Below are 20,114 nucleotides of genomic sequence, written 5' to 3' on the forward strand. Positions count from 1 at the left end.
GGCTTGGCCACGCTGGCACTCACGAATCATCAGGCAGGCGCCCAGCCTTGGAGTTCTCGTCCTGTATCCTCCGCATGGGGTGGAGAGAGGGCGAAAGCAAGGAGGGAGTCTCTCGACTCACTGCCCTCACTGTCCCCCCACCCCCCCGCTCCGCCTCACCCCCTCCCAGTGTCCAGCTCCAGCCTCAGGACCATCTGCCTCGGGGGCAGACCTCGCTGCTGCTACTCCGCCCCCCAGGCTGGTGCTACTCCGGAGTCCCTGTCCTGCCATGCGCTGGCTGCGTGGCCCTGGCTGAGCACCCTGCCCAGGCCGGTTTCCTGGCCGCCGAAGGGCAGCGTCCCACCTCCCAGGGCTGGAGACAGGCCAGGCACGCTGGGCGGGCAGAGGGGCCTCAGCCCACACCAGCCACCCCGGCCGCTTAGTGAGAGGGCGGAGGACCGGCTCCAGGGCAACACGTGTGCAGGAGGGAGCTCCGGTCACGAGTGTTCAGCCTGATGGATTTTCACAAATGGAACGTGTACACCTGAGTCAACAGCACCCGTGGCTGCCCTGAAGGTGCCCCCGTGCCGTCCCCTCCCATCCATCGGGCCCCAGGGACTGCCCGCCCGACTTCCTATGGCCTGCACACCGGGGCCAGCCTGGAGCCGGCCCCTTCATCGTCCACGCGTGTGTGTCTCTCTCGCCGCTCGCTGCCCTGAGGTGTACGCATGCCCAGTGCCCCAGGCTCTTCCGTAGGCACAGGCGCCACCTCGAACCACCTGAGCCCTACGCCACCATGGGCCCTACATGCCATTTCCTCACCCTGGCCATGGCCTCAGTGGCTTTTGTCATCCTTTCCCCTCTCCCCTGGGGAACCGCCAGGAGGCAATGTCCGGGAGGTGGCTCTGGGCTAGAACCCGAGACCAGTGGAGGCCAGCAGAGGAGCCCCACGAGGGGTGCAGGGGGGCGGGAGGCGCCCTGAGTCTCGGCCTCCCACATCCCTGCTGCCTGGCACCTGCTCCGCAGCAGCTGGGGGAGGGCGTGCCCCGGCTGGGGGCGGGGTGGGGAGGGGAGTAGAGGAGGGGGTGGAGAGAGGAAAGTAGAGAAGGGGAAGGGGGAGAGAGAGGGTTCGAGGTGCAGGAAGCTGCAGGCGCAGTGCGGGAGGGGCTGGATTCGGCAGGATCCTAGAGCAGGTCATACCCAGGGACAGTCTCTGCCCATGCAAGACCAGCTCCACCCTCCCTGCTGTCTGCTGCGCTCAGAGACACTGCTCGGGTCAGGGGCCCTGGCCCACCCTCCCTGGGCCTCCCAGCCCCTTTCCCTGCCCAGTGACCTCCTGGGGACACCTTCGGGGCCATCCCTGACCGCCGGGCACAGCCCACTGCGTCCCCTCCTCGCCCTGCCTGCTGGCTGGGCCAGGCAGGGTGAGCGCCTGCCCCTCCCGGTGCCAGGTCCAGGGGGGAGGAGGGGACAGGCCAGGAGGTCCAGCCTCGCTGGCTCACCCGACACTTCAGACCTCTGCTGCCTGTTCCCGGCATTTCTTTGAACCAAGCCACCTGTTCTGTTTGTCCCTGCTGAGCATCGACACCGTGAAATCAACAGCTGTGCGATCTTCCTTCTTAAGCTGTATGTTGGAGTTACAGAAGGGTTCCCTGGGATGTGTGCCCCCCACCGACTGCAGGGCGCTGGCCGCGTGACCCCAGCTAGGCTGGCAATGGCACCCAGGGCAGGGTCCCCGGTCTACACGGCCACAGCTGCTGCTTTTCTCAGGGGCCGCTTCACCTCTCCCCACCCCCCTCCACACACAGCAGGCGCTTAGAAAGCAGCTTGCGGCTGCCGCAGAGACCTCGCCAGCTGCCTCTGGGGCCCTCTGCACGCCAGGCCTCTGCTGTGGGGGCCCTGGCCCCACTCAGGCCCTGTCTTCTGAGACCCTCACACCCACCCGCGAGACGGGCAGAGGAGCCGCAATCTCCACTCGGTGAACGCAGAAACCGAGGCAGGGAGCCTGACCATCCCAGGTTTTCCAGATTCTCAGCTTGTCCCCCTAGACCCCCTGCGCAGGAGTCTACGGCTCAGGGGTCACCCAGTGGGTGGGCACCGTGAGCAGCTATTTAAGATGGAGGTGCCAGGCAGCTGTGTCTCCCCAACAGGCCACATGGATTGGCTCCTGGGTCAAGTTCAGGTTGCAGCACACCTGCCCCTTCTCCGACCTTTCGAAAGGGACTTCCACTCTGCGCCGGAGACCACGGAATGAACGGCAGCGCCGGCATCCCTGGACCTGTGCGTGGTGGGTATTTTTAGCCTTTGCCCTGCCTACTTATGTGCACTGCAGTGAACCTCCTCAGGGAGATACCTGGCTACACTCACACCCAGGACCCTGAGGAGCTCTCGCAGGTGCCCAGGAAGTGCACCCCACCCTGGTCCTGGGGCTCTGGGTCCAATTCCCTTTTCCGAGATAGAGTCAGCTCTGTCAGTGAAGAATGCAGCCCCACCCCCAACACACACACACACCCTGAATCCGTGACCTTGGGCATGTCATTATCTGGACCTGAAAGTGGGGGCGAGGAGGACACGAGGCGCTCCAGAGACCTGGGGCAGCACCTACCGCAGACAGGGGCACCCCTGGGGGAGGGGGAGGCCCCGTCACTGCCCTCTCTTACTGGGGCTTGGCTGCCCTCATTCTCACCAGCAGAACTTTGCGGGAGCCGAGAAGCAACTGTGGAACGTACATGTACATTTTGGCAGATAGCTTTGAAGACCTTTCCATTTGCTCTTCTAATCCACCCTTTTCTCAAACCCGTTACTGTTCTTTCACTGGATGTTGCCTGGAGCTGCTGGGACGAGGGGTTCACGAAGGGCAGACGCCTGCTCCCCTGGACTGTGCTGGGAGAGGGGAGTCAGAACGCCCTTGTGTTGCCTGGTGGGCGACTTCTCTGAAGCGGCTTTCCCTTTTTCGTCCAGCGCTTTCTCGCGCGGAAAGAAACACATCTCACATCTGAAACAAGTACCCACTTGAAATCTACACATAAGTGAAATAATTGCTTCACAAAGCGACACTCGACGCAGGAGCCTCCCTGTTATTTTCTATTTCCTTCGGTTTTATTTTCATAAAATACTGGTCACCACCCACTAAGCTGTTTTCCAGTATTTATTCCAGTATTCCAGTGGCCCCTGACCTGACGTGTACGGTGGAGAGGCAGACAAAAAGCAAGCGCACGGCGCACGCAGTCACTACTGGAGCTGCGCCCTGGGCGGGGAAGACGGGTCTGAGCCCACGGAGGGCGGCCCGTTCCTCCACTTCACAGGCAGGGGGCTGGGCCAGGCCTCGGGAGCTCCGGGCAAAGCGACTGGCAGGGCACGTTAGGCGGGGCTTTGAGGCCCTGGTGGCGGTGCGATTTATTTTAAGGACAGGAAACGTCAGCGCAAGTTTGGGGGAGGGGTAGAGTTAAAGGGAAGAAGCTCTCAGCTCGTTTCATTTAGTGACCGGCGTGCCGGAAGTGTCCGTTACCCACAGCTACTACTGCGCCCCGCGCCTGGAGGGCACCGCCGACTTCGCCCCGGGGAGCAGAGACCTCGCCTACCTCCAGACTTCGCCCCCCAAACAGCGGCCTGCGCGGTCGCCCTGCGGGACAGGAAGAACCCCCACCCCGGTTTAACCCCCCCCCCACAGGACAAGGACGCCCAACCCCGGCTTTACCCCCCAAGACAGGGAATCCCCACGCTTTACTGCTTGGACAGGGAAACCCCCCAAGCCGGCCCGCAGGTGCTGGGGAAGGGGGAGGAGTCGGGACGCATCTCAGCTGGTCGACTCTCCCGCCCAGGGAGGGCAAAAAGCTGCGAGCACGCGTCCGCGGAAAGAAAACCGAGGCCAGCACAGCAGTCTGCAAGCCCAGGCGCCGGGGCCGGGGCGGAGCTGGCACGCGCGGCGGGCGGGGCCTAGGGCTCCGTCCCCGCCCAGCACACGCGCGCCCTGCCCCGCCCCCAGCCCCCAACTCCGCCTACTTACTCTGCTCCTCCGACCCCGCCCACCCGCCCCGCGCACGCGCGTTCCGCGGCGCCCGATTCCCACCCCTCCCCTAGGCCAGCCCGCCTGGTCTCGTGCTCCCACCCAGCGCGGGGCCCGCCGGGAGCGGACCTAAGTAGGAGGCGGAGAGTAGGGAAAAGCCAGGCGGGCGGGCGGGGCTCGCTACGCAGGCGCGGGCGCGGGCCCGCCCCCAGGCGGGCGGCGCGGCCATATTTAAAGGGCGGCCAGCGCAGTGCGCCAATGGGCGGCGAGCGTGAGGGGCGGGGCGTGGCGGCGCGAAGCCCCGGATGTGGCTGCTGCGGCCCCTCCTCCCCCGCGCTCCCCTCAGAGACCCCGGCCGCGCGCCGCCACTCACTCGCTGGTCCCCGCGCGGGCCCCTCGGCCGGCGGCGTGGAGGCGCGCGGGCGGAGCGGACGGCCAGGCGACCGCGCGAAGGCGAGCGGGCCGGGCGCGGCCGGGCGGCCGTCGCCATGAGCGGCTCGTCGGGCACCCCGTACCTGGGCAGCAAGATCAGCCTCATCTCCAAGGCGCAGATCCGCTACGAGGGCATCCTCTACACCATCGACACGGACAACTCCACCGTGGCGCTCGCCAAAGGTAGCGGCCCGCCGCCGCCCCAACCGCCCGCCCGCGCCAACAGCCCCGCCCCGCCCCCACCCGGGGCCCCCGGCCCGGGCGCCGCGCTCCCGGGCCCGCCGCCCCCGGCCGCCCCTCCCCCCGCCCCGCGGGCCCTCCCCGCCGGCCACTCCCTGCCCCGCGGGCCCTCGCTTGCAGCCCGCCCCGCGCCGGCCCTTGTCCTCCGGGCGCCCCCGCCCCCCGCGGCCCGGGCGCCCCCCGCCCGCCCGCCCGCCCGCACCTCCGGGCGTCCCGGCTCCCCTCCCTCCGGGCCTCCGCTCCGCTCCCCCGGGCGCGTCGGGACAATGGTCTCCCCGGCCGCGGCGTTATTGTGTGCGGCCGGCCCGCCCAGCCGGCGGCGGGGCGGGGAGGCGGGGAGGCGGGGCGGGTCCAGCTCCCGGGGCGCCGCGCCGCCGCCTCCCGCGCGCGGCCCACCGCTGCAGGTGGGGGTCGCCGCCGCTTGCTCCCCACCTGCCCGGGGGGCCGCTGGCGCCGGGACCCGGTCCCCGCGGGGGCGGGGCGAGGGGCCGGGGGTGCGGGGAGCGGGCTCCCGCGGGCCCTTCTGGAACCCATTAAGCAGCGGGGCCCGGGGCCTGGACTAATAACTCGTCTGGGCGGGACCTGCCGCCGGGACGGCGCTGCGGCCGAGCGCCGGCATTCGGAGCGTCTGCCCACCCTGCCCCGCGTTCGCCCGGGGGTCTGCCCTTCGGCGGCAGGACTGTGTGTGTGCGCCCGGGGGCCACCCCGAGCCGCCCTGGGCGGCTGCGCCGCGGCTTCTCCCCGGCCTCGCGGAGGCAGGAGGGCGCCTCAAAGTTTCTTTGTCTGCGTTCTCCGGGAAAGATGGCGAGTGCCCTTTCTCTGCTTCTCCCAGGGCGGTGCTGCGTGCAGCCCGGTCTGCGGGGGCGGGGGGGGGTCTTGGGGGCCGGAGAACCGGCAGTCAGCCGTTAGCTAGGGGTCAAGCCCGAGCTCGCCCGCACCTCGGTCCGCGGGGCCCCAGGCCCGGAGCCCGGGTCCTTGCAGAGCCTGGCGCTCCCGTCGTGGGGTGGGCTGCGCTGCTCCGGGGGGCGGGGGGGGGGTAGTTCTATGTCCGGAGCTGCGCGCGTGCGCCTGTGCCCCGGGCGGTCGACTCCGTTTGGTGTCCCAGGTGGGGAGGCTGAGACCCAGAGGAGCCGGGTCTGCAGCGGGGGCTGCCCCCAGGCCCGAGGAGGGGCTCAGCTGGGCTCCTGCGGCCGCAGCGAGTTCCCTTGCTAGACACAGAAGCTGGGGGTGGGTGTCAAGTTCCCGCCCCCCTCGCCCATTGTCTGTGCGGTGGCTCCGCCCAGGCTGGCTGTGCGGGATCCCTGCGGCTCTCTCCGGAGAAAACGGCCTGCCCGGGGCGCGGCGTGGGCTCGGACAGCAGCTGGGGGGGGCTCTCAGCCCACCGCGCAGACCCTGCTCTGCGGCGGGCGCCGGGCTTTCCGTGCTCCCGCCTGGCAACGCGGTTTCGTGCGACTGCCGGGCGCAGGGGTCGCTCCCTGTCGGCATCTCTGACCCAGAGCTTCTCGGCGCTCTGCCAGCGGGGGTCTCGTGGGTGCTGTCCGTCGGAAATGGGGGTGGAAGGGTAGCACCGTGGGCACCCAGCCCGGAGGGCGCCGACCGAGTGCACGAGGCTGGGGACACCGCTGACGGTGCCCGTCTCCGCTCCCCAGTGCGGTCCTTCGGCACCGAGGACCGGCCCACGGACAGGCCTGCGCCCCCGCGGGAGGAGATCTACGAGTACATCATCTTCCGGGGCAGCGACATCAAAGACATCACGGTGTGCGAGCCCCCGAAGGCGCCGCACACGCTCCCTCAGGACCCCGCCATCGTCCAAGTGAGTGCGTGGGCCCTCGCCGGGGAGGGGGCGCGGCTCCGAGGGGAGCTTGCTGTCCCTGTTTGGCCGGAATACTCGAGGGAGGGGTGGCCTCTTAGTGACAAGTCACTTAGTTTTTCGTCCAGGCCGCCAGTGTTGCTGGGGAAGCCTTGGGTCCCAGGCCCGCAGTCGGGTGTGAGGGGAGCGAGACAGGCGGTGCGTGTGCGTGTCAGTGCCAGGTGCGGGGCGGGAGGCTGTTCTCGGGGTGTCGCGTTCGTGCGTCCTTTCTGGCGGGGTCAGTCGACAGCCCCCGTGGCGCGGGTGGGGGCCGGGCCTGCGGGCGTGCTGTCCTGCCCCCGCCCCTGCCCCCGCCCCGGGGGTGACTCGCAGTGCTGGGGGCCGCCTCCTGGGCCTGGGGAACAGGGGTGCTTGGCCCAGGGTGAGCGGGGAGCCTGGGTTAACGTTCTCTTAACTTACAAGGTAAATGTACGTCAGCTTCTCTGCGGGAGGCTCGGGGGGTGCGGCGTGGAGGAGCCCCCAGGGGCGCCTGGGGGACTGGGAGTGGTCCCCGCGGCTGCACTCCTTGCTGTGGGCAGGGTCAGCCCAGCGCGGCACCCCAGCTCCCTTGCAGAGAGCGCTGACCACCTGATGGCAGGCAGTGGGGGGGCCAAAGGCGGGAGTCGGGGAGGAACCCCAGTGAGAATCGCCTGGGCAGGTGGGGCTGGGGACGGGATGTGGAGGAGACGGCGGTGAACTCCCCGAGACCCCCGGGAGCCAGCCGAGCCCCCGGGAAGCAGGCCGGCAGAGCGGGCGGCCGCCTTTGCCTGAAGGGTGCTCCCGGCCCCTCCCTCACCTGCGTGTGCCCTTGCTCAGTCTTCCCTGGGCTCGGGCTCCTCCTTCCAGCCGCACGTGCCTTACAGCCCCTTCCGCGGGATGCCGCCCTACAGCCAGCTGGCCGCCAGCTCCCTGCTCAGCCAGCAGTACGCAGCCTCCTTGGGCCTAGGTGAGTACCCGCTCTCCCTGCTGTGGGGCTGCGCCCTGCGCTCGGGGCTCGGGGCCTTGGCTCCATGGGGGGGGGGGCGGCACTGTGTTCCTGTCCCGCTCAGCCCGTAGGGCATACTCAGTGCGTGACTCAGTGCAACGTCAGGGCTGCTGCGCTGGGTGACCGGGCACGGAGGGGAGGGGCGGCGGTTTGGGTTTCGGAACAGACGACCCAAGCCCAGGTGCGTCTGGGTGTCGGCCTTGCTGGGGGGAGGCCAAGGCACCTCCGCCTCAAAGGCCCGGTGATCACCAGCAGGTGTAACCGCGGTGCGCCTGCTTGCCCGCCCGTCTGTGAGCCTGTAGACGTGAGACTGCGAGGCAGCACCCCCACCGCCTTCTCCCGGTCCCCCGAAAGCACCTCACGCAGAGCCTCCCCTTCCTCCGGGGGAACAGCCCTGGGCTGAGGCCGCCCACACGCGCAGAGCAAGGGCCCCCGGCCCCAGCCGGAGCTCTGCAGCGACAAGCTGCGATCGGGCCCTCGGCGGTTCTGTGGGGCCTGAGCTCCAGGGAGCCCCGCTGCCGTCACTGCTGCCTCGGGTGTGGCAGCGCCCTTCGGCCGGCTCCCCGGGTCCCAGACGAGGTCTGTGCGAGCGGGGCGCCCCGGGCAGACACTCAGCCTCTCCGAGCCTGCCGGGCGCGGGGCGAGCTCCTCGCCGCTCACCTGTGCCCCCCTCTGTGCTCTTCTCTCCTCTCCCCTTTCAGAGAAGCTGGTGAGCCCCCCGGCCTCAGCCGCAGCCTCCAGCCCCAGCTCCTCTCCGTCTCCGCAGCCCGTCTCCGAGCCCGACCCGTCCTCAGAGCCACACCAGCTCGCCTCCAAGGGTACGGCGTTCTGGAGAGCTGCGCGCTGTCCTGCCATCCGGGGGCGAGGGGTGAAGCGTGGGCCAGGGGGCCTGGCTGCGGCAGAGCGCCGAGCCCGTGGGCCGGTTGAGCCGTGTCTCTGGTCCAGCACGTGGCGCTGGCTCAGTAACTAACTCGCGGAAGGAGGGTCAGGGAGCCGGGGGACCCGGCTCCGGTTCGACCTGCACCGTGCCTGCCACTCTCGGCTCCACCTGCTGTGCGGGGGTCCGTCTCCCGGGGACTGCCGCTCCTGCGGGGCCTGCGTGGTGGGGCGGCCCGCACGCTGCTCTGGGGTTCGGGGGGCTCCACGTCATGAGGCCGCTTTAAAGTGCAGTGACCAGTCTGAGCCGTTGACAGGTGAACGGCGTGGGCCCGACGACCGGCTCGTTCATGCCTCGCTGTGCCACGCCAGCTGGCTGCCGGCAGCGGTCCGGGCGGGAGTTTCTGGGCTTCGGCTGGCAGTGGTTCGTCCTGTCTGGCCCAGGTTGTGGTGTCGGCCCGTGTTGCCAGAGGCAGCCCCCGCCCACACTGTGGGGGACCGTGGCGGAGACGTCCAGGACAGTGTCTGTCAGTCTGTGCTTGCACCTGGTGTGCGGTTACCAAGGAGTAGTGCTTTCCCCCCGTCTCGAGTTACTGCGCACGTGCTGCTGTTCTTGGGACCCTGCACACCGCTCCGCCCCGTCACAAAGAGCAGGCGGGCCCGAGGTTCTTGTCCGCGTCCTCCAGGGGTGAGGAAGCAGTCCGGACCTGGGTCACTCGGGGAGGGCTGTGAGGGGCCGGAGGAGGCGCTTTGGGGCGGTGCCCAGCGTAGGGACCCTGCAGGGGCCAGTCGGCTCGGGCAGCGCTTTGATCTGGTAACGAGGACTTTTGTCACAGTGATTCCTCTGGTTTCTGTTCCTTGGGGAGAAGCGGGGAGAAACGGTGAACTGTGCAGTCCTCGCTCGCCCCGGCTGCCCCTTGAGGGTGGGGCCTGGAGGTCGGTCAGGGCTGGGCTGGCTTCTGTCTCCCAGCTCCGAGCACCACCCGCTCCCCAGGCCGGGGCCGGAGGGGAGTGACAGCGAGTGAGCAGGGCACGTCCCTCCAAGGGCCCCTCCTGGGCTCTGTTTCTGCGCGCCCCTGTCCTGGGCCGGCAGTGCAGCCCCACTGCCAAGGGCAGCCTGGGGCCTGCTCCTCGGGGTGGGCCTCTCCTCTTGAGAGCAGTGCAGGCTGTCTCTGCCACTACCGCTTGGGTCCTCCTTCCCACCCCTTCTGTCTGTCGGTCCTTGCACAAAGATGACAGTGTCCTGCGTCTTAGCTCCGGTGGCCGACCACTGCGCTCTCTGGGCCACCCCAGACCGGGCGGTGCTTACTCAGCGTGGACCAGCTCCACACGCGTTCTCAGACCGGGAACACACCAGCATCTCGGGGCCCCTGAGCCCCCTCGGGGTCCACACCTGTGTGGTTTCTGGAAAGCCGTCCCTAAACCTCCCGGGAGTGCTCGCTGGCGGCCAGGTGGCGTTCTCTCCTCTGGTGTCCCAGCATGGAGCCGGGGTCAGGGCTCCCCGTGGAGCCGGCCTGGCTGTGGGGGCTCCTGCAGAGGAGGGTCCCGCCAAGGGCCTTGCCTGTGTCGGGTGGACCCTCGCTGGGCAGTTGCCGCACCCGCCCGACCTGCGACCTGAATCTGAGTGTTGGCGGGGGTGGGGCGCTGTCTCCTCTCCCCTCCTCTCCTCTCCTCTCCCCTCCTCTCCCCTCCTCTCCCCTCCCCTCCCCTCCCCACCTCTCCCCTCTTCTCACCACGCCTCTCCTCCCCTCCCCTCCCCTCCCCTCCCCACCTCTCCTCTCCTCTCCCCTCCCCACCTCTCCTCTCCCCTCCTCTCCCCTCCTCTCACCACGCCTCTCCTTCCCTCCCTGACGCAGGAGCTGGCTTCCCATCCGTCCCTGCCGGGAAGAGCCCCATGGTGGAGCAGGCCGTCCAGACCGGCTCCCTCGACAACCTGAACGCCAAGAAGCTCCTGCCCAGCGGCAAGGGTGCCGTGGGGGTGCAGCTCAACGGGCGCGCGGCCCCACCCAGCAGCAAGGGCACCGGCAGCACCGAGACGCGTGCTCCCTGGGGTGCGCACGCTGCTGCCTGGGGCCCTGTGCCCCCGTCCCCTGGGGGAGGGGGGGCTGTGCCCCCGCGGGCGCCCGCCTCACTGTCCCCTCTGGTGCCGTAGATGTGAGCCCGCCCGCCGCGGTGCAGGCGCCCGCGCAGGTCAACGACGAGAACAGGAGGCCGCAGAGGAGGCGATCAGGTACCTGCGCCTCCGCCCGCCCGCGCTCGGCGCTGCCCGCGGGGGCCCTGCCCTGACCGCCCTGACCGCCCTCTGCCCGCAGGGAACCGGCGCACCAGGAACCGCTCCCGGGGGCAGAGCCGCCCGGCTGACACCAAGGAGAACAGCATCAGGTTCGAGGGCGACTTTGACTTCGAGAGCGCGAACGCCCAGTTCGACCGGGAGGAGCTGGACAAGGAGTTCAGGAAGAAGCTGAACTTCAAAGGTCTGCGTCGTGCAGGAGAGCCGCCCGCGCCCCGGAGAGCCTCCTGGAGCGAGTGCGGGGGGGGGCGGTGGAGCGGGGCTGCGCCCTCTGCGGGTGACTGGGACGTGCCCCCTGGGGCGGGGGCGGGGGGGGGGGGCTGCAGGGCGAGGTGCCGCTTAGCACGGAGGGGCCACCGCCGAGGGGCCGGGAGGGCCTGCCCGGGACAGAGGGGCCTCGGCTGCCTGCTCCCGCAGCTCAGGGCGCCCCTCTGGCTGCAGACGACAGAGCCGAGAAGGGAGAGGAGAAGGACCCTGCGGTGGTGGCCCCGAGTGACGAGGTCCCTGCCGAGGAGGACCACCTGGGGCCCTCCTGCTACTACGACAAGTCCAAGTCCTTCTTCGACAACATCTCGTCCGAGCTCAAGACCAGGTGGGTGGACGCGGGAGGCCCTGGCGCTCGCCCTCCGTGCCCCCACTCAGCTCAGGGTCAGGGCGCGCCTCTCAGGGCCCGCTCCTGCGTGGCCCCCGTGGACACGGCGTCAGCAGCTTGGGCAGCCCTCCTCGGGCTCTCCCTTCGGGCTGGGCTCCCCCGCCTGCCCCAGTGGTCGGGGGCTTGCCTCCTGGACCCGGCTGACCCTGGAGGCGTTCGGCCCTTGCCGCCTGAGGCGACCTGCAGGGCGTTCAGAGGGTGCTGTTGTGGGTGCTCTTCCCTGACGGCGGGACGCGGGGGCCTGGGTCTGTGCTGTGTGCGAAGCTCCGGCGTTGCCCGTGCGCCGGCTGCGCTCTGCATGGAGCGTATGGAGCGGGCGTGCAGGGGCTCCGACCCACCCGCTGGGCAGGCGGGGCGCCGGGCACACTGAGCACTGGGGTACACGGGGTGCGTGCTGGGATCCCCGCCTGCTGCGCGGAGGCTTCCTGGCGGGGAGCGCGGGCGAGGGCGATGCGCACACGAGATAACGCGCATCGGGGAGAACCGGGGTGAAGGCGGGCGACGCGGGCAGCACGCTGGGCCTCCCAGCCTGATCTGGGCGGGCGGTGCAGGGGTGGGGCCGGCGGGCCGTGGTGGTGACCGGTCCCCACTCTGCGCCGTGGGGAGCCCAGAGGCTCAGGGCCCGGGCTGCGGCCGGCTGCCACCTTGGCGCGGAGCTTCTGCAGTGAGCGGCTGCGTCTCAGCGGGGCCTGGGAGAGGCTCGGCTTCTGAAGTGCTTCCAGGCCGGGCTGGCGGGTCCGCTGCTGGGGTGGGGGGGGAGCGCGTCGGCGGCCAGGGAGCGAGGGGACGCAGCCTCGTTGCTGTAAACGAGACTGGGGACGGGTGTGGGTCCTCACTGGAGGTGCTTGGGGAGCACAGGGTGCTGCGGCTGTGCCGTGCTGGTCCCCGCCGCCCCCACAGCGTCAGCGCAGTGGTGGGGACCCTGCCCGTGCAGCCAGCCCCTCTTCGTCCGGTAGAGCCCGTTAGGAAGGGATCTGCTGCGGGTCCCTGGGGCCTCAGGGGCCAGGCCAGCCCGGGCGGCTCCTTGGCAGCCCTCACGTCTCAGGCTCGCCTTGGGTGACCGAGGGGTGGGTTGTGTGCCCAGCGGGCTGGTCCGAGGACGCACTGGCCGGGGTGCACCTGCAGCGTCGGGGACTGGGGCTGGCTGGCCGCCCCCTCACTGGCCCTCGACTGTTCCCGGAGCACAGTGGCCATCTGCCCTTGTGCCTGGGCCCTTGTGACAGCTGGCTGGGCACCCCTGCCGTCAGTCCCACACCGTGGTCTGGTTCAGTTCCAGGAGGACCACGTGGGCCGAGGAGAGGAAGCTCAACACGGAGACCTTCGGGGTGTCGGGGAGGTTTCTCCGAGGCCGCGGATTCCGAGGTGGACTGCGAGGGGGCAGGGGCAGTGGCACTGCGCGGCGCAACCCGACCTCCCACAGGGCCGGGACCGGCCGCGTGTAGGGAGGCAGGCGGAGGTGAGTCCTCCGAGGGCGGAGCATGCAGAAAGGACTCCGTGCTGGGTTGGGGGGGGTCTGGGCAGCCCTGGCCCGGCCGGGGCTGCTGCTTCAGTGCATCACGTGGTGGTCTCCCCTCTCCCCACCCCTTCCCTAACCCCCTCCCCTCGGCCCCCCAGGCTCTGGCCGAAGCAGCAGCGGACACGGCAGAGTGAGGACGCCGCAGTCACGAGCAGACCTGCATCGGGTCACCCTTCACCGTTTTTGTTCCCGTCGTCACACACCTTGGACGAGGTTCCGCTTGTTTTCGGGGTGTTTCGGGGAGACCTCTCAGGCCTCTGGACCCCTTCCTCTTCAGTTTTGCACAGTCCGGTCTACGGTTGTATTTTGAAAAAAGGTTTCTAGAGCGAAAGCCCGGTCCTCACTTGGACTTGAAAAGTGGAGGCAGATCCCGTTTGGCTGCACGGCCGCCAGGAGCAGCCCTGTCCCCCTGCTGGGCCCGGTGCTGCTGGCCGGCCTGGCGCCCTCGCTGCCACTGGTGGGGCCTCAGGAGCCAGGCAGGGGCGGCCCGGGGGTTGGGCCCCGGGCAGGGAAAGGGGGTCCCCACAGATCATGTTGTGTGAGCACGCAGACTGCCTGGCGCCTGGAGGGGTGCGGCGGAGGCTGGTGCCCCCGAGGGCTGTGCCCACTCAGAGCCTGGCCCTCGGGGGATCCCGGTGTGGGTGGTGTCCCCGCCTTCCGCCCCTGGCCTGGCCGGACGGGCTCGGTTCCAGCCACCGTCGGCGGCTCCCCCTCTCGGACGTGAGCCTGCGTTTCCCGAGAGGCCAGCCGACCGAGAGCACGTTCCCCTGAGCTGTACATAGTTGTTTCTTTCGTGGGCGGCGGGAGGGAGGCGGGCTGTGCACCGTCGCATGCGTGAGCGGGGCACCCTGGCACGAGCATGCGCCCCCCCGGGGCAGGGCGTCGCGGCCAGCCGGAGCACCATGGGGACCGACCCTCGGGCAGCTCTGAAGATTTTGGTTCTGTATTAAGTTACTGTAAAGCTTGGGTTTATTTTTATAGGACTTACGGCTAAGACTTAGGATGTAGCAACAGGGCTGCTCTGTTGGAGTAATGTAAATTGTAATTAAAATAAACACGCAGACTTTAAGACTTGTTCTCCGCTCTGAAGTAAGTGGTCCGGTCTGGCTCTGCCTGAACCCCGTCATACCGACACGCCATGGGTGGGCTGGTCAGCCTCGGGGTCCGCTGGTCGCCGAGCCCCCGCCCCCGCCAGGAGTGGCCCTGCTCTTCGACACAGATAGGCCTGCTCAGGAGCGGCCTCCTGCCTCCCCTGCCCCCGGGGCCGTGCAGAACGGCTGCTTCCCAGTGCCCCCTCCACCGCGATGGGTGCCGTCGGAAGCAACCCCACGGGACGGGCCGGTCAGCCAGCTGTGCCTGTCCTCCCTCCAGCCGGGGCGGCAGCCGTCCCTGCACATACCACAGCCAGTGCCTGTCCACCTTCCCCTTGTTTGGGCCCCTGATGTCCCTGACTGAGAGAGATGTCCCGGAGTGCACACGCAAGATGCAGGTCCCCCTGTGCCTGAGGCACACCCCCGCTTCCGTGTGCACCACACACAGGCCGATTCTGCTGCTGGCCGCACCTGTTTGGTACGTGTCCTTGTTTCCGCTCAGAGACCGGCACAAACTGCAGGTTACGTGCGGGAAAGCACCTGTAAGTTTGCGTGCGGTGACTCGACGGCCGAAACAGACATTTGCTGGAGACTCTGATTAAACAGGCGAGTCGCACTGAAGGCGCTTTGATAACCGCCTGTTCCACGCTGGGCCGGTCGTATCCTCAGAAGGTGCACGCAGTTGGGCTGCAGGCCCAGCGGACAGCGGGCCACCCACCGTCACCTGGACTGGCAGGGCCTCAGGTGGAGTGGAGCCGCATTGCCGCGCAGGCACAGTGGCTGGTCTGCTGGGTGCTGCAGGGGACCCGCTGCTGCTGGCCTGGGGCCCCGAGGGGCAGGCTCCTGGCAGGCCCCGCACGCTACAGGGAGACAGCAGTGACCCCGAGACGGTCCACCAGAACCAGAGGTCCGAGGCTGCATCAGAACAGAGCTGCCCCACCAGGAAAGTCGGGGTTGACACTTGACGCCGAGTGCTCTTGGGCTCCCGGCCACGACCTGATGCTGATTAGCCTGAACAAGGTCCGGGGAACAGGGTCAGCCTGTTGGGGAGCCCTGAGGAGGAACGCACTCCCACCCCCTCCAGAAGTGCCAGGCCCCCCACCAACAGCAGCTGTGCATGGCCCCGAGCTGCTGGACAACTCCCGAAAGCCCTTCCATGGCCCCCAGGGGCGGGCGGACCCCACTCAGGAGCACGCTGACCGACCGCTCACGGTCACAATCCCCCGCCCCCGCCCCAGGGCACACGATCTACGAGGAAGACGAGGCTAAAAAACGCGAGTTTATTGCAGACGCTCGGGCGGCATGGAGACGCCGCCGACGCGTACCCCCGGGTCACCCATGATCGGAATTTAAAAATCACTCCCAGCCAGAGCCCTCTGTCCATCACGACGCTTTCTTCTGCTTCTTCTTCTCGTTTTCTTCCTTCTCTTTCTCAATTTCAGCAACATACTTCTCAATTTCTTCAGGATTCAAAATCTGCCAAAGAGAGTGTTTCTGGTGAGCCCCTGGGGGAGGGGCTCCGGGACCCCCACAGCTGCGCCCCTGAGGAGACTGGCCAGGTGCCGGTGGGGGACGAGGGAGCAGCAAGAGCAGCCTGCACGCCTGCCACCAGCTTGTCCGAGGGCCCGGGACCACGGGTCGGCACTCACTTCCCACCGGGTCGTGGGGAGCTCCCCCAGGGCCCACTCTTGGGAGTGGGCCACCGCACACACAGCAACACCCGGCCTTTACCTTGAGTGGCTGGTCACGCCGCATGACGGCCAGCTCGATGTTCTTGCCCCCGGACTGCACCACCTAGGGGGCGGGAAAAGTGCTTCAGCCAGCCTCACCCACCCCAGGACCACAGCTCCCTAAACAGGCGCCCGTACACCCACACCCACACCCAGCCCCGACACACCGAAGTCCCAGCCCCCGCAGCCTCTGTCCCCCTCCTGCTGACAGCTTCAGGCACAGCAGACCCTCCTTGCCCCACCTGCCAGCCCTCCCACCAGCCCCTCTGCCTCTGGCTCCTCCCTCCAGCACCTCCAAGGTCCAGAGCCCCCAGCTACCAGCCAGCTCGCCCAGCCTGGCCTGCACCAGCTGTGTGCGGGTGTGCACGGGGGCTGGTGCAAGCGAGGGAGCTCCTGCGGCCTCCATCCCGGCCACCCAGCCAGAGGGACGCTGCCACGGCGTGCATGTCTCGCTGGCCTCCCTGGCCTCAGAAGCAGACTTACTTCCAGGAGGGCCTTGATGACCAGCTTGATGGTCAGCCCGTCGGTCTCGATGGCCTCGTCGGTGTAATTCTTCTCTAGGAACTCGCGCACGGACTTGGCTCCCCGGCCGATCGCGTTGGCCTGAAAGACACGCGTGTTCCGTGGCACCGGACGGGACAATCCAGAGCCAGTCCGACAAGGCGCCTCCACGTGGGCCCGCTACCCTGCGCTGGGCCGGGAGGCAGTCTGGGCCCCGGACCCGCCTCCAGGCGGAGGATGCCTGGAGCCCCCGACCCTCGCCGGTGACAGGTGGCACTTCCCGGTCCACACACCTGCGGCCTTTCGCCGCGAGGCTGCGTCCCTCCAGCTCGCTGCCCGTGTCTCCCGGACGGGCCCCCACACACCCCCCACTCCCCCGGGAGGGGCAGTGTCCGGGACCGGCAGTGCGAGTGCACACGCCCGAGCCTCACCTTCCAGGCGTGGTAGGTGCCCGACGGGTCGGTCTGGTACAGCCTGGGGGTGCCGTCGAAGTCGAAGCCCACGATGAGCGCCGAGATGCCGAACGGCCTGCGCCCGTTGCTCTGGGTGTAGCGCTGGCGGGGGGGGGGGGGGGGGGGACGGGGGGACGGGTCAGGGCCCGCGAGTCGTCTCCGCACGACGGGCCCGGAGCCCGCCGCCAGCACCCGCCCCTCCCCACGCTCACTCTCACGCCGCTGCGCCCGTGCCGGCCCGCCCTCCCCCTCCCCCTCCCGAGGCGACTGTCGTTGACGGCACTTGGGGACGGCCCCGTGGTGCCAGTCGACGAGCACCATGCCAGCCACATGGGCAGGTGACGGGCGAGGGAGGAAGAGCAGGGCTGGGTGTGGGGCTGCCCAGGCCTCAGCTTCCCCGCCCCGGTGCATGCCGGCACCCTCGCAGCACACGGTGGGACACACTCCAGGACGCAGGAGGGACCGCCCGTGCCCAGAGCCGAGCCGCGGGGGGCGCACCTGCTTCAGGCTGGCGATGTAGCGGGTGATGTACTCCACGGTGACCGGGTCCTCCACCGTCAGCCGGTGGCTCTGGCACTCCACCCGGGCCCTGTTGATGACGATCCTGGCGTCGGCAGTGAGGCCTGTGGGGACAGCAGACAGCATCGCCGTGCTGGTCACGCTCACGAGTAGACACGGGTCACACGAGCAGAGAGCACCGGTTCCCTGCGGCCCAGCACTGGGGCCGCCCGAGGCACCGACCCCCAGTGGACCGGGAGGACCGGTTAGCCCCCGTGACCCTCCTGAGACCCATGCATGCGGGCCACGCGGAGCCGGGCAGGGCAACCCCAGGTCCGTGCAGGAGCCTCGGACGTCCCCAGACTGGACCCTGAGAGAGGAGACTGCCGAGACCCCGCGCCCGTGGCCCCCGCCTCACAGGCGCGGTAGCTGTGGGGAGCCTGAGCTCTCTCTACAGACCGTGACAGTGACCGGGGACGCGCTGACACCCACGGAGGCAGCCGCAGCGCCTGCGTCCCGGGGCCGTGATTCCTGCACCCCTTGACTTAAAGGCCCGAGCCCCCGCCCCGGAGGACTGGGGCGCACCGGCCCACACGCCCCACAGCCGCCGGCGCACCCGCGAAGGCCATGCAGACGTTGTCGTCCAGGGCACAGATCTTCCGCACCGTCCTCTCGTCCTGCAGTTTGGCCACCGACTTCTTCTCCACGCCCAGGACCACGATGTCTTTGCCTCGGACGCCGACCTGCGGGAAACACCCACACGGCACTCAGGGGCTCGCCGTGGCTGCGGAGCTGCGAGTCCCGGCCCCGGCCGTGGGCTCCACACCCGCCAACCACGGCCCTGACCGGCCCGTGGCCCAGTCCCCCAGGTGTGCTGACCCGACCGGCCAGCCGCCTAGTTCCCTGCCCTTACGATGCCAACGTGCGGCCTCAGGGACGACACCACCGAGGGCACCTGTCCCTTCAACCCACTGAGTCAGACCCCACTCGCGGCCTGCAGCCCGAGACCTGGCGATCACACGGGGCCTCCGGAAAGCCGGGGTTCTGCGGCTGCGACCCACACCACCCCCTTGGGGAAGGACGCCTGTCTCCCCTACTCCCTGGAGGGCGGCACCGCCGGCAGCCAGGCGCAGACCCAGGGGGCAACCCCTGGGAAAAGCAGGGCTCCGAGGGTCCTGGGCTGACCGATTCTTTGAGGTGGGGGCCGCCCGTGTTCCCCCAACACACACCAGGAGCGCCGTCCATGGCTGCACAAGGGGCTCCACCTGCACAAACGCCCCCTGGGCACAGACCATGGGGGTGGGAGCTGGGTGTGCAGAGTCCGACTTCCAGGCGCTGTCTCCCCTTCGGTCCCCCCCCTCAGTGTTCGTGGTTCTCCGGAGCCCGCGGGGTTGGGGGCAGGTCCAGCAGAGCCACCCACCCCATGGGCCTGAGGTGGCATGGGGGAGGAGCCCGCGGCCTCCACCCTGGTACTCTTGAAGCTGAGTGAGGCCGTGAAACGGGTTCTGGACACTCAGGTGCAAAGATGCTCAGGGAAGGAGAACCCCAAAATTCTCCGAGTTGTGTGCGCTCTGTCTGCCGGCTCAAACCTCGGACGCGCCGGGTATTAAAAGAAAAACTGACGCACAGGCAAACCCACAGGTGTCTCACGCTTCAAAGGGCAGTCAGGACGAGAGGTACCTGCTCAGACGCCCCGGGGAGACAGTGGGTCGGTCAGCGCGCTGCCCGCCCCGCGGGGCTCCTTGCGCGGGGCAGTGGGGGGGGGGGGGAGTTGTCAGCAGAACCACACAGCCCAGAGCAAGACCCACCCCGCCCCCCTTGGCTGTGGAAGCCCACCTGCACCCCCAGGACAACCGCTGTCCCTCGTGCGGAAAGCCCCTAACGTGGACCAGGCCGGACACACTTCACTAAGTCGCAAGTCACCCGCTTGCTTAACATCCTCGGAGCGCGCGCCTCCGCTCGCCGCGGGGCCTCCGCGCAGCCACACCGCGACCAGGCCCGGCTCCCGCTGCCCGGGCCCAGGCGGCCGCCAAGATGGCGTCCCACCCAGGCGCGCCTACCCGCTCCGCGCCAGTGAGAGGGAAAAGGAAAGTGGCCCTTGGAAGCTCACCATCCACACCCAATTCGCTGGTCCGCACAGCACCCGTCGGTCACCAGCAAACCCCCACCTCGAATGCCCTTGGCGACAATCCAGTGTTGGAGGGGCAGGTCCATCCGACTGGCCCGTCCCGCCGGCTCCCCGACCCGGGCGCCCACAGCGTGCAACGCGCCCCTGTCCACTTCCTTCATCAACGCCAGCGCCACGGCTCCTCTGCGTCCATCTAACGCCGCGGAGCTAATTCCGAAAGGTCGGTCGGATAAAGAGCACCCGACGACAAAGGGGAGGCTGCCAGCACCGGCACCTGGCTGAAGCTCAGGGCGGGGAGCGCGTCCCGGCCCCACCCGGCCGATGCAGACGCCGCGCTCCAGGCGTCCGGGACCGAGAGGGACGCGGTTCCTCCGGACCCCCCTGCTGTCTAGAGCCGCGCCGGGGCCACGAGCGCTCCGGCTGCCCCCCATTCGGGGCCTCTCCGCGCCTCAACAGCGCGGCCCGGCCTCACAGGCTCCTGGGCGCCCTACATGTCGCGGGGCCTCCCTCGCCTCCCGCGCCCCAGCAGCGCCCCTAGGCCCGCCCGCATCCGGCCGCCCCCGCCCGGCCCGGGGTTCCGCGCTCACCGCGGTCGAGCCCTTCTTCACGGCCTCCTGTGCGTACTCCACTTGGAAGAGGTGGCCGTCGGGCGAGAAGACGGTGATGGCGCGGTCGTAACTCATCCCGGCGAGCAGCGCGGTCAGGCCGGGTAAAAGCGCACACTCACCGCCGCACGGCCCACGACTCCCGACGCGGCGGCGCCCGCCCCCGGCACCGCCCACTGCGCTGCCGGGCGTCAGGCGGCGTCGGGCAGCGTTCGGGCAGCGTCTGCGGCGTCGGGCGGACGCGCGCGCGCCGGGGCGGGGCCGGGGCGAACCATCCACCGCCA

General features: G+C 69.3%; 2 protein-coding genes across 5 annotated transcripts; one reads left to right on the forward strand and one right to left on the reverse strand.

The window, feature by feature from the left end:
- The first annotated feature begins 4,275 nt into the window (after positions 1-4,275).
- Positions 4,276-13,171, forward strand: LSM14B (LSM family member 14B). Of its 4 annotated transcripts, none has more exons than XM_036010001.1 (10): positions 4,276-4,600; positions 6,307-6,470; positions 7,323-7,452; positions 8,193-8,309; positions 10,224-10,418; positions 10,520-10,597; positions 10,680-10,841; positions 11,075-11,249; positions 12,580-12,765; positions 12,924-13,171. In XM_036010001.1, exons 1-9 carry the CDS (start codon positions 4,291-4,293, stop codon positions 12,749-12,751), a joined length of 1,503 nt encoding a protein of 500 aa, XP_035865894.1. In that variant the 5' UTR covers positions 4,276-4,290; the 3' UTR covers positions 12,752-12,765; positions 12,924-13,171. The 4 variants fall into 4 exon arrangements, with proteins under 4 accessions (XP_035865894.1, XP_028380216.1, XP_035865895.1 ...); XM_028524415.2 differs by having other exon boundaries at positions 4,277-4,600; positions 11,099-11,249; XM_036010002.1 differs by lacking the exon at positions 8,193-8,309 and having other exon boundaries at positions 4,277-4,600.
- A 2,126-nt stretch (positions 13,172-15,297) lies between these two features.
- PSMA7 (proteasome 20S subunit alpha 7) lies at positions 15,298-20,025 on the reverse strand. Its single transcript, XM_028524314.2, has 7 exons — positions 19,813-20,025; positions 17,714-17,840; positions 17,098-17,222; positions 16,579-16,701; positions 16,130-16,249; positions 15,648-15,710; positions 15,298-15,392 (listed from the first exon to the last, which is right to left on the reverse strand). Exons 1-7 carry the CDS (start codon positions 19,906-19,908, stop codon positions 15,300-15,302), a joined length of 747 nt encoding a protein of 248 aa, XP_028380115.1. The 5' UTR covers positions 19,909-20,025; the 3' UTR covers positions 15,298-15,299.
- Positions 20,026-20,114: the final 89 nt, after the last annotated feature.

The sequence above is a fragment of the Phyllostomus discolor genome, chromosome 9 (genome assembly GCF_004126475.2).
Source record: "Phyllostomus discolor isolate MPI-MPIP mPhyDis1 chromosome 9, mPhyDis1.pri.v3, whole genome shotgun sequence".
Taxonomy (NCBI): Eukaryota; Metazoa; Chordata; class Mammalia; order Chiroptera; family Phyllostomidae; genus Phyllostomus; species Phyllostomus discolor.